Raw genomic sequence first — 13249 nt, forward strand, 5'->3', positions numbered from 1 at the left:
GTTCTCGGAAATTGGAGCAGCTACGCAGAACATAAACTATATTGTAACTTGTTTCAAAGAGTGGCTAATAACATGCTCCAACTTGCATCATCTTAAATGCCAGAGAATATTTTTAAACATCGGTTAAAGTTATAGATGGGTGCATCAGCTACGCTTATCTACTTTTACTAATAACTATATCTGTGTATTTGCAGTCGCTGCGGTTACATTCCGGTAGCGTCGGATCGCAAGAACACTCCTGCACCGTACACTGGGTGCACGTGAAAGAACACCACGTGGTCAAAATTAATCCGGAGAGCTCCACTACGACATCCCCCTAAACCAACTGAGCAGTTTCGTGTGTTAAGCTCCACAATTTATTTAAATATATCTGTGTATTCCCCCAGCTATAAAACATTTGTTCGCATCTCAAAACTAATGCGTGTCGGCGTACTTTTTTATGTATTTTGTTAAATGCAACACAAATGATCTCAGAACATATGCTTTGTAACGCATTACATAAAAAGAACGCCAGAAAAAAGGTTGCACGATTGCGCGTTGCTGAAGCAGCATCGTCAACACTACATACACTTGTTTTGGTTAGGCGGTTTTCTCGTTTCATCCTATCTATAACTACCAATAGTCACTGCATTGTTTTTCTTACAGGGACTGTCTACCGCTCAAACCCTCTTTGGATTGTGGTGGGATTGAAAAGATTGTGAGTCACATTGACGGAAGTGAGCATGCTTGCATCCCATAAACCAGGAATTATATTTTTATTATGACTCTGAAAGTGGTGCAAAAATTACATGTAGCATCACTCGGCGATGAAACACTGCAACCATTCTGTGTGCCGTCACGTAGCCAAGAGGCCGCGCAGAGAGGTATTTTGCTTGGATAGAATAATGGAATGCCTGTAATTGTGTTTTATACGCTTTGGCTAACTTTTCTTTACGCGAAAGAGTGATTTACTTCTTATTTCGAGTTAGCGCGAGTTTAAAAGTGGCACAGTCGAACGGAGGGGTGCATCGATGGGTCTTCAATTATGCCCTCTTGACATCCTGACGCGCAACAGTGCGAGTAGCGTTTGGAGAGAAAGGCTGGCGCTTGATTGTTGAAAATTTGAGATTTTATGCTTGAATAATTTTGCCCCTACTTCTGAAGGAAATAACCGAATATAACCATAAATTGCCATTGTGAAGTAATAACAACTTCATATATAGTAATAAACAGAACCCATGGAAACTCGGCACACTTGATAAGTACAATGAAGCCTAGAACCTCACCAAAAATTCGTGTTCTGTATTGAACAGAAAAAAAAAGATATTCACTTCTAAACATTTATTGCTTTGCCATTCCTTATTCGTAAACTTCAGTGTTGGGAAATCAATAGAACGACCCATAAATTATACGGCGACCCAGTTCTGATGGCTCGGGCCTTTTGTGTAAGTTGAGTTTGACGTTATATAAAGGTCTCTGTAGAAAATACGCACGTATATTTGAAGGCTCCTCTACAACGGAAACCTGAATCAGCGGCATCTGTAATGCCGACAGCACCGCAACCTAGCCAACTTCCATCCTCAACAAATGTTCATCGCAGCCTCGGCCCCACCGCAGCGGCAATCAATCCCGTAAGAGCTCGGGCAGCATCAAGAATCGGTGATGTGTCTGCAACACCAACGCAGGTCACGCGATCCGGTAATTTGGCGTCCATGGGGGAAATTCCGAAGGAAAAGCGAAATGATCAGAAGGGTTCGCATTGTCGCCGGCAAAGGGTTCCGCGACAATACGACTGCAGTGAACCCCTGTGGAGGCGCAAATGTCATCGCTTTCTTCAGTGCAGAAGGCTCAGGCTCAAGTAGAGATCATCTAGGTGAGTATTCAGTGTGGTTCTTTAATTAATAGACTCCTACTCGAGAAAGGCGTCGAAAACTCGTAAAAACGACTATAACTGAGCTGTTTGTCACCGTAGTACGACAGCACAACACTGCGTTTTCGTCGTATATGTATTGTGGAATATACCTGTAGAATAAACTCCTCGCTGGTCAGTCACAGGAGTTTATTTTACCTGTAGTCGCTTCTCGTGCGCATATATCGTGGAGAAAAGTAATCCGTGCTCCAGATTACTGTCAGTTTCAAAGTGTTCTCTTTCGTAAAATTCCTTTTTTTTTCGTCCAGTTGTTTCATTTAAGTTCACTTGGTACAATAAAAGAAGGCACGCAACAACGCTTCTCGACATTCCGCCAGATAACGTTAACGACATTGTTGCGTACCTCCTTGACATCGAGGATGCCGCAGAGGCTCATAGTCGTTTGAAGCAAAGTAAATCATCGCGTCATCGCAATGAGGCTCGCAGCTGCCATTTATAGACACGCATTCATGGTCTTGTAGTGCTTACACCACAAGCGTAATTCATCTCAAGTCACTCGCAACTCAAGTGCATGGCCCTCAGGCTGTTTGGAAGCAACTAGATTTGCGTCATAGGCATCAACAGCGGCACAAATAAAGGCGCTTTTTTGAGAAGACACTGGCAGTTATCCCGTATCATGAGTTAGAATAGGTAGGAGTGAGTGTGGAAGCTACTCCCCAATGAAGAAAATCAACAAAAATAAGTAATCAGTGCTTTCTAATAGTACTTACCCAATGAAGCGAAACTTGTGGGCCAACGAAAGTCCATGAAAAGAAAAGATGTGCTGGTGACAGCGCGATGAGTGATTAAACGAATAATTATTGTAACGTTACAAGATAGAAGGCTACCAGAGCCGAGATAACATAACGATTGTCTTCCTAAATTATTCCTCTTCGCGCTTCGTCAATTGTCACGTTATCACCGAGATCGCCTTGCCGTGAATGGTGTATCATAAGAAAATAATGAAATCTAGCGGTAAGAATGTTTATATTACACCAACCAAAATATATAATTTACTGGACAACTGCTAACCGATGGCATAATAGCTGAAACAACAAGTTGACTTGGCCGGAGAATGTTTTATATAGAGCAATCAGCGATATATAAAAGTACTCGAATGGTAAAGGGGGCGTATAGTGGCTGGCTGCAGCAAATCGAATGAAATTGGCCTGATTGGAGAATTTCCTAAATTCACAGCGGCAGGGTAGCCAGGTCGCCGTAAGGGAGGCGTAAACTGAAGAGAGAGATACGAGCGAACGCTTCTTTGATGCTTCTCGTCAATGAATACGAACTTAAAAAGGTTATCGACGTAGTTTCGCTACACACAGTGAAGCTAATCGACAGACAATGAAATTCCTGTTAGCATAGTTAAGATTTGGGTACATGTTCACAACGGAGCTCAACAAGAAGCATTACCGGTCTTAAAACATCGGCGAGGCAGGGACTGCGCGCGCTGGATCAAGCTTGCTTTGCATTGGAAATAATAATACAGAAGCTTAATGGCGTTATGGATAGATGTGGAACAAATCCTCCTTGCCTGAACAGTTTCAGAAAGGCATTCGTATAACGCCGACGTCAGCGCAAGCTCACCCTTCACTATGTTCACTCTGGAAAGGCCCAGATCAGATGAGTGACCTAGTAGCACCATTCCTACCCCATGACTCGCGTGTCCCGAAGACGCGTGAATGCGAGCTCTCAAGCTTTCGCCGCTGTCCGTCCCCTAACCCGATGGACAGCCACACCTGCACCCGAGGCTCATCTTTCATTGACTTTCTGAAAATACGCTCTTAACCCTACGCCACTCAATCATTGCAGAAAAAAAAGAAGAGGAACGAACTCATTGCACACGCATTTCAGCTGACTAGCACGCTCTACTCCGCGAACGACGAGACAGACGTCGAGGAAAAATTCGGCACTGTGCCGTAAATCAGGGCGTTGACAACGAGACAACAAAAGCGGGACATGACTAGAGCGGGTGCTCTCATAACCGGCCAATACGTCTCTCGCCGCCATAGCTCGAAGCGGCGCACATGACTCATGTGTGGAGCGCCCCGCTTTCCACTCTCGTCGCGCCCGTAGGAGTTCGCGAGGTGCGCGTGACGTCACAGTGATGACACGGCTGTTACGCCCTTGGCTGCGAGCGGAGCTTATTATTCCGTTGTTCGTCACCTTCCGCCGCGTCCAAGATGGCCTCCGCAGGCGCGGAGATGAAGTAACGGCCGAGGTTCTCGGTCGTCAAAATAGAAGGAAAGCAACGAAAAGCGTGCAAAAGTTGCGAGGGTGGGCCGGCTTTTTTGGAAGCGACCCGCCGCGGGCCGCCTTCCCCGCCTTCTTTCGGCGCCGGTAATGCTATATATAAAACTGAAACCACTGCGCGCCTAGGGGCAAGCTGCACACTCTGGCCTGCCAAAGCTCTTGGTGGGTGAGCAACTCCTCGAAAGAAAGCTAGAAAGGACGAGAAAGAAAAAGAAAAAAAAAGGAAAGAGAGGAGCGGCCAACGAGCCAAGACATATATCTCCTCGCGACCGACCGCAGAACGTACAGCCTACCGCCACTACTCGAGACCTGCGCGCAGTCGACTCCAGACGTCCGTGCCCTGCGGTACATATCAGTGCTCGTGCAAACACTCGGGTGAAGCTCCTCCGTCGCCGCCAACATGTCGAGCGCCACGACCCAGACCCGCACCGAGGTGAAGAAGGTCCACCGTGTGTTCGAGGGCTCCACCGCCGCCGACGTGCGGCGCCAGATGGACGAGTTCGCCAAGGAGTTTCCGGACTGCATGCGCTACCTGGATGACATGTTCCCCGAGCACAAGCTGCTCCCGTCCAGTGGTGGACCGCCAAGGCCCGAGCGCCAGGAGAGCATCGTCAAGGAAGTGAAGGTTCTGCCCAGCGACGATAAGGACAAGATCTCCGTCGAGCTCGACGTCGAGGGCTTCAAGGCGGACGACATCTCCCTGAAAGCCGTGGGCCGCAACATGACCATCCGCGCCTTCAACGAGAAGACCGAGGGCGACACCACCGTCCGGCGTGAGCTCAAGAGGAACGTGGTGCTGCCCGAGGGCGTCGACGTCGAGAAGATCGCCTGCAAGCTGACGCCCGAGAACAAGCTCGTCGTGCAGATCCCGCTGCCCGTGGAGAAGAACCAGGGCGTCGAGTACCTGATCCCCGTGCGCTGCGATATCGAGCGCAGTGTGAGCCGCGACAACTTCGGCGCTGGAGCCAAGGCCGTCGACCGATGAAGGCCCTGCGGCGTGGGACGTCGATCGGACTTGTCTAGAGAACATTGGTTCACTCTGCCTCGGTCTCCGTGGCCGCGGACATGCTATCCCACTGCGATAATTCGGTCATAATTGGAGAAAACGGATGCCAAAAAAAGCTTCGCGCCTAATCTTTCCGGTTACTTTGTCACGAGCCCTAACTTTCTCGTCACTACAAATAAGTACAAGTTATGCTTGCGCTCTAGACAACCGGGATCGACTGTGTATTAGGCTCGCCGCCGAACGGTGGAGGTTTGGAGCGTAAAAGCGGCGACAGAAGCTTGAACTTCCGTCGTCGCCATTGCGCTCAATCAGCTGCATTTTGTTGTTCTCTGGCGTAATGCGTTCATTACTGTGGTTGCCATGAATCGTTGTCTTTTTTTGTACGTTGATGTACTCTCGCGCCCGTCAGCGAGCAATGAAGTTGTTTATTTACTGTTCGACCGTGTGTGTTTATTTTTATATCAAGGGAAACCAGCAACCCTATCGGATATTGCAGTGGTTTCAATGCTGGCTGCTGTTGTTCGGTTACTTTCCGAAGAAAGATTTGATTCTTGATGGATAGTGCTGGCCAATATCTATCAAGATTCCCTCTCTAAAATTCTGTTTGGATCAAAGACCATAAACTGAAAAGTTCATAGATAGAAATCTCTTTATTGCCATGCAGAGTTCAATTGCTTACCCTTGTCATGTACTGTAATGAATGTAAAAGAAAAGATATGCAAATCGCGCCGTTTGCTGTTTGCGTGGCTCTTACAATTTGCAACTTTGACAAGTCCATTCCTTCAATCATCACTAGGGCTGGCATATTGCTAGAAAAAGCTTTTGTTCGTGTTATTCCCGTTTCTATTATCCGCCGCTCCTGGCGGACCGATCGGCCTGATCACTGACGATGCTCGAAAGGAAAGAACAATTGAACAGAATCCTTCTGTTATCTCTGTGTAGCATTGTGATTTGCTTTTATGGATGGAAGTCCCTTTAAACGTCACATTCTGCACAGACCTGGCCACTTTCGTCGATAGATAAAATGCTGAGTGCAATAATACATTACAGTTGTTACTCTTCAGAGCTGAACGCCAAGTAAGAAAAGCGTCGTTTCTATCTGCTGTTAAAGAAATGCACAATTTCCCTCAGAAAGCTACGCTCAGGTAAGTTCTAAGAAATAAACTTACAATATTGTAACGGTATTGATTCGTCGCTGTAATGTAACGCCGTCTGACGCACATGACCTATGCTGTGGATGTCAGACGCCGTTAACTTACTGAGTTACATTATCCAGCCGGTCTCAGAACTAGCTTACTTCCCTGTCTTTCGGTCTATTCTATTAGTTTAAAACGTAGATCGAGCCAGTCTGTCAGGAGTAATATTTTCGGCGCTGTGTGAAGTCTGTGTCAAAAGCTAAACCTCCTATAATGTAGCAATATCAATGTTTAAACGCTAATGTTATGCATTACGATGACCATGGCCCATAAAGCCGACACATAATTCTTATGGCAGCACGACTCAGACACTAACACATAATGCAGTCGAAGAAAACAGGAATTTCGCCCACTGTTCGAAAACAAAGTCGCGCTACCATAATTATGAATTAACGTCAGCTGTCCTGGCTTTTCGGTGCTTTCTGTACAGCGGATTTTAGGAGAGGGCATTTCGCTTTAATTTCATGGTGACCATTCAGCTTGGTGATTTCAGCAACAATTGCGACATCGAGGCAGCAGCAAAAGAAGGAGAGTCGTACCTACGGGCAACTGCTGAAGAGTCTGGCTGTTGCGCAGAAGCAATATTTAATGCTTGCATACAAATGAGCTTTGCGGAATCAAGCTCTGCCATACACGTGTTTGCTGGCGCGTTACAACCGCAGGAACAAGGTCAACCTCAAAGCGAGCGAATCACTCATATTTGTTTCACTCTAAAAGAGCGCTGTATACTGCCGGAACATACGGCTCGCCTAATTTTGGCCTGCCCTCTCCTGGAAACTGAAACCGGCGGGCCGCATCTGGCTGTTCGGTAAGAGGCTATAGTGGACAGCGCGTCATGGTGACGTGAAACTGTGACGAAGGGGTAGTTCCGAAATGGAAGGCGGCAGACAGCACGTGGCATGAAGGAACAAAGAATGGCATGCGGCCAAAGAGAAAAATGTGACACCTCCGAGAAAATAGTGTGACCAGTAGCGGTAAGCTGCTGGCTGTAAGAATATAACGCGAAGCCGATGTGGCATAATGAAAGTACTTGCAATGCTATACTGCGGCTGAAGATATGACTCGCTCCTTCGAGTAACAGGTCCGATATTGTGTAGCGATGCGTTATGGCTTTATTCTATACTAGTATTATCATCCACCGCTCACGGCCGGCTGATCCCGCTGATAAGGTAAGCGGACCGTCGCTCTGACCACTGACCAAGCGCGAAAAGGCATTAGCATCGAAAAGGCATCGCTACAAAATTCCGGCCCAGACGGGATGTATAAATCTTAGAGTCCGAACACATCTTCTAATATTACATTCGGTGAGTGAATTCTGTAATAAAATATGCCATAAAGGGAAGTTTTTAACATAAAACCTGCTGTCACTTGCGGAATAAGCTGATAAATTTCTTCTCTGTACTGATGTTCCGAGTGATTGAGCAGGCAAAGAGCTAAATGGAGGAGTAAAGCGACGGATATAGGCCACACATACCACGTTCGTACATATCATAAGGTCGTGTCTATCTTGTTGTGTCCCGTCTAACTTTGCACCATAAAAACCATGTTCCATATTACTTGTGACAGCTAGTCAACCTTAGTGCATTGATCGATATCCTAATGCGTATGCGTGTGTTTTTGTTCGTGTAATTTATGATAGCACTGAGTGGCACCTCCAAACGTGAAAGCTGATATAATGCTCAAGTCCTATGAAAGCACGCTTTAATATAGGTTATGTATACCAGCCATATTAATCTATATGAATAAATTCACGCTCCTCGGGAGTGTGCTGAACTGGGCCCCTAATGTGGCGTCATTTTTTAAATAGAAATAAAGGTTCCTTCAGCAATCAATCAACGTACCAGCCGACGGCTGGCTATCATTTCGAACCAGAATTCTCAAAGATATTGCAGGGGTTTTCTTGAAAGTAGTATACTGTGATCTCTATAAGATTGTTGTCTTCAAAAAAGACTTCTAGGTGGCACGCGACTTCTAGAAGCACTTCTATGAGATTCATGCACAGCATCGAAATCAAAACCAGATCACAACGCGACTCTTGAAAAGCTCTACGTACATGTCCCTTATTTCACTCCAAGTGAGAAGTTGCACCATGAAAGACTCAAATATAGCGTGGTGTTTCAGGCGTCATTTGTTAGCCATTGTGTCGTGTCATTGAAAGGGTGCGGTTATTTCAAAACAAAGGAAAGAATGCTATTATTCTCAATGCCTAAACGACTTCGTAATTTATAAATGACAACTTAGTTGTTATCACGGGTGTGTCCGATGGTGTCTACAGCGTGTAAAAGTTGGCCCTTCATATATAACGTGCCCCGGCAGGTTAGCCAAGCTATTCAAAAAAAAAAAAAAAGATTGAAGACAGATGGTGCAAGGTACGTTTTTAAAACTAACGGTTTCCCGCCGTCCGATCTCTGAAGACCGAACACACTATGGGTTAAAGAATTGTATCTCGCAGCGTGTTTTTTTTAATCTTGTTTTTGGTTTAACACCTTGGCTAACGTTAGCTGGGACACACATTATACATCCATGCAGGAATGAAATACCCTAATTCAGATATTGTTTTTGTAAAATGAAGAAAAATTTCGTTGCCTGCGAAGCTTCTCTCCTTGCTATTTTATGATTGAGGTAGAAAAAATCATTGACGTACGCATTGCTGTACTACGTCGTCAGCTATTCGCTGACGCGCCGTGTGAGTCAGCACCCGGCGCAATCGTTTGATTGCTCGCTGCGCGACAAACAGCAGGAAATCTTCACTTGGACACACGTAGATTGAATGCGTAAGTCTGGCGCCAAGTTGCTTAAATGAGTCAACTGTGGTAATCTTGGAAATGATGTTACGCTGTTTCAACAGTTCTGGCTCGTCGAATAATAAAATTGCGCTAGTGGACTGTCGTAAGAATATACAGGGCGAGAAAGGAACGTTGGCCAGGCACAACTGCTTGTTGATCCGCTACACCACCTGGCAGAGCCCATTCCGGCCGTTCGTAAACGCTCCTCGCGACAGCTGGTATCCGTTCCACGAACACGAAACGTGTTCTTGTGACGTCAGGCGCCGCAATGTCCTCGAGACGCTGAACACTCCCACCCGCTTTCCACGGGGTTTAACCGACGAAGCAACGGAGGGCGCCACGGTCGTCACGCAGAAAAGTTGGACGGTTCTAGATCTTGCCAGATGCCACTCGTCAGACCGCGGCTCGCTTTGAGACGTGGCGCTTTCTAAACTTAGACCCCGGGCTCGCGAAGCTGTGACGTCGCTGGTGGAAGGGGAGAAGAGAGCTAGAAGGGGCCTACGTCGAGCTCTTCCCTTTACCCTTCGTTTCGCAGTAGAGCGAAAGTTCTGGACGCCACAGCGGCACGCCAGATCTCGCCGGGGGGTTGCCTGCGAGCACGCACAGCGGTGCGAGAGAGTCTCGCTCGTCCATAAATACCCCAAGGGGGGTGCCGCTTCGCCATGGACAGATCGCCCTGGTCCCGACGAGACGTGCCCGAGTCGCCGATGGCGCGCAGCGAGATCGTCATTCCGATCCACTCTCTGCAGAGCGTTCCGCAGGAGTCGTACCGGACCGAGGTGCGCCGCCACGTTCAGCAAGTCCTGGAGCGAGCCGCCGCGCGGCCCGAACACGACCTGCGCCGCGAGCTCAGCACAATGTTCAACCGGTTTCCCATGAGGTCGCGGCTCCTGTATGGCTTCGACGACTTCGACGACTTCTTCCGCGACATCGTGCCAGCTCCCACGTTCCCAGTCCTTCGAGAAGGCCTTCCGCGAAGTCAAGACCACCGTTGACGAACACAACAAGCTCCTCATGGAAGTCGACGTGCACGAGTACGAGCCAGAGGAGATTACGGTCAAGGCCATCGACGGCCGCCTGCTCGTACACTGCAAGCGCCAACGCGCCGGGTGCACCAAGGAGACCCACCGCGAGATCTCGCTGCCCGATGGCGTCGACGTCGAGAGCATCACCTCCAACCTCACCGCGGACGGCAGGCTCAAGATCAGCGCACTCCTGCCGGGTGCGTACGGCTCGAACGTGCAGCCCGTCCAACACGCCACCGCCGAGCCCGAGGGAGACCAGAAGGCCGAGGCATACCTGTACGTCAACGACTACTGAGCGAGTGGCGAGAGATTTAGACTCGGCGGGATGACTGGGATCGGATTTCACTCTGAGGAGGCCTTGGTCTGAAATCCGAACCGAGATTCTTGCTCGATATTTTCATTGCTGCGCTTTCGGGGTAGGCAGCGACGTGCCGTGAGGCATTTTGTATTTCCAACACTGCAGCACGCGCCGAGCCCGTTTGAAGAATATGTACCTTCGATTCTTGTACTCTTACAATAGCGTCTGTAGATCTTCACGGCGCACGACACATTCTGCCAGCCACCCTATGAAAAGCGCTTCACCATATCCTTAACGCATTTCTTAACTCGAACGGATGACAGTGCAAAATTAACTGCTATACTTTGTCTTGAAGGAGGCTCATCTCCCAAGTGCCGTACTGTAGAGGTTGTTAGTATAAACACATCTGCTAAGCATAGAACACGATTACGTTCCCCAGATTCGGTTATGATAATGAAAGCTCTAAACCACGGCGCCTGGATTCTTTTACAAAGAGGTCCTTGTGTAAATTACAAGTTATGCTGAATGGCGAACAGATACCAAATGCCACAGCTGTATTTGCATTTTCTTCACGTTTGTCGAAGCACTTCACCTCAGCATATAGTGACTTGTAATATTACGTGAATGCAAGCGTCAGTTCCGTATTCTTTTTTCTACTCATGACCAGTATATAGCCTCGGTATTCCTGTGATGATATTTGCGGTTGTGCTGTAGATGTTCTGGCAAAGACGCCCAAGGACGCATTTAAAAAGCATGGAGAGAGGGAGCGGGGCGATAAATTTGTGTGTCTGGCTTTTTGGCATGCGTTGCGGCGTGTTACCCTCTGTTCCTTTTTCAGCGAACCAAGAAGTTTCCTGTCGTGTTCCCAAATGCTTTCTCTATCATGCAACCAAAGAATAAGCAGGAGTTAGTCCACACGTAGGGCTCCCACGTCAGCTAGTTGTTTTACCGCTTGCGAAATCTTACAAGATCCATCCACCGCACAACTTGCAAATATACCTGTAAGTACACGAAGTATCCACGAGGCTTGTTTTTACGAACCGGACTTCTTTGATAATAGGGGTGTGCGAAATTTCGAAATTTTTCACTGGTAAATGGTATGTTGCCCTACTTGGTTCGGTCTTCGAATCTAATATTAGTATTCGTGATTACGAATATTTTTCGAAGAGTTTTCGAATATTTAAAATCGCCAACTGCACGCGATTGAGCAAACAATTTGAGCATATGTGCGACAAATTTAATCCAGGCGACCATACTACAGACATGAAACATGAGAGGTTAGGTAGTGGAGCATGCTCTTTCGGCGAAACGTTACCGCTTAACTTTTACGGCTTAATTTTCACGGCTAAACCGCAACCATGCCGACTCACCGATGCGTCCTGAGTAAGCGAATGAACTCATTATTTGCTCATAATGCTTCATTTCTCCTTCTAATAGGCAACGCCTAATAACGTGCACTCTTATGACATGAACTCGCTAATGTCGTGAATATACTAAAATTCTGAAGATCGTTTTATATCAGTGATCAAAAAGAATGCTCATTATCCGAAACCTGTTTGAAAAGTATTCGATTTTCGATTACACTTTCTTCGAGCACTATTCGATTCGTACTCGATTCGGTCTCGAAAATCACTATTCGCACACCCTAATTAATAGCGACGACGACGACGTCCCGCATATCAGTGCACATTGTCGACGTGTTTCGTGGTGTGGCCTACATTGTCAAGGTTCATTATCGTGTGGCACGCAGCAAGGGCGGCCAATGATAGCGGATGTGCAAGTGGATCGCAGATAAGTTACACAAATGGAAAGTGTGCCTCCTAAATTACGTTTAAAATCTGGTAAACTTCCTGCAGCAAAAACTCAGTCGTAACTGGCATTCCTCCAATACTTGTTTGTTTACTTTTTGACCTGTTTTTTTTTTACTTAGTGACACTTGTCATTGACATCTAGTTAAAGTTCGCATTGTACGCAACTGCGCCAAATGAATACACTTAGTGTTCGTTAGTGCCTTGTGAGTCATCTGTAATTCAGGGAAAGGAATAATTGTTGTAGGCGCATGCGCATGAGAATAAATGTGGTCGGTGTAACATGCAAGAAGTGAAAGAAAACTGTGAATGGGTGGGACATTGACAGGTGAAGTCCTTATTGATACCTGCTCTCTGAACTTGAATTTTCACCTAGCATAGATAACACTTCTGCGTTACGTTGTTTAAGGTAGATTATTTTGTTCTCTGAATGTTTCTTTCTCCTGCATTTTTTTTTTGTCTATTGAAGCAACCCAGACTGATCTATGAATACAGAGACCACATGCGTATTCTGGGTTAACTTGATTTGTGTACTATATGCCAAAACTTTTATCTGTGCTTTACAAGAGATGAACGTTTCGTCTCTCCCTGCTGTACAATAAGCGTCACCTAAGACTGTTATTTTTCATTTTTGCTCCCACATCTTTTTTTGTACAAAAGTATAAACGTTTACAGAATAAATAAACTGTTGTTCTCACGTTCATGGGTACTCTTTTCTTAGGCCTTGGTCACAGACGTTTTGGAATCTCTAATTATTTCCTGCGTCAGTTTTGAGAAATCCTTCTAGTGCCAAACTTAGTTAGCACAGCTTAAAGATGAATGAGTGCCAACTAGCCCAGCTATCCACTCTACGATTTCATTCTCAAACGATCATCGACTCAACGAGGATCTTCCTCCGCACCACCGAGTTAGGCACAGCGCCGCCTCTCGAGTAAAGAAGACTTTACACTTCTAAAGAATTGCCGAGCGGTGTCAATTATGTGCAA

At 46.7% G+C, this 13249-nt stretch overlaps 1 protein-coding gene and 1 pseudogene across 1 annotated transcript; both read left to right on the forward strand.

The window, feature by feature from the left end:
* The first annotated feature begins 4272 nt into the window (after positions 1-4272).
* LOC119437745 (major egg antigen) lies at positions 4273-5587 on the forward strand. Its single transcript, XM_037704724.2, has one exon. It carries the CDS (start codon positions 4545-4547, stop codon positions 5127-5129), a length of 585 nt encoding a protein of 194 aa, XP_037560652.1. The 5' UTR covers positions 4273-4544; the 3' UTR covers positions 5130-5587.
* Positions 5588-8840: 3253 nt separating this feature from the next.
* Positions 8841-12964, forward strand: LOC119437746 (heat shock protein hsp-16.2-like; annotated as a pseudogene).
* Positions 12965-13249: the final 285 nt, after the last annotated feature.

The sequence above is a fragment of the Dermacentor silvarum genome, chromosome 1, assembly GCF_013339745.2.
Source record: "Dermacentor silvarum isolate Dsil-2018 chromosome 1, BIME_Dsil_1.4, whole genome shotgun sequence".
NCBI classification, from domain to species: Eukaryota; Metazoa; Arthropoda; class Arachnida; order Ixodida; family Ixodidae; genus Dermacentor; species Dermacentor silvarum.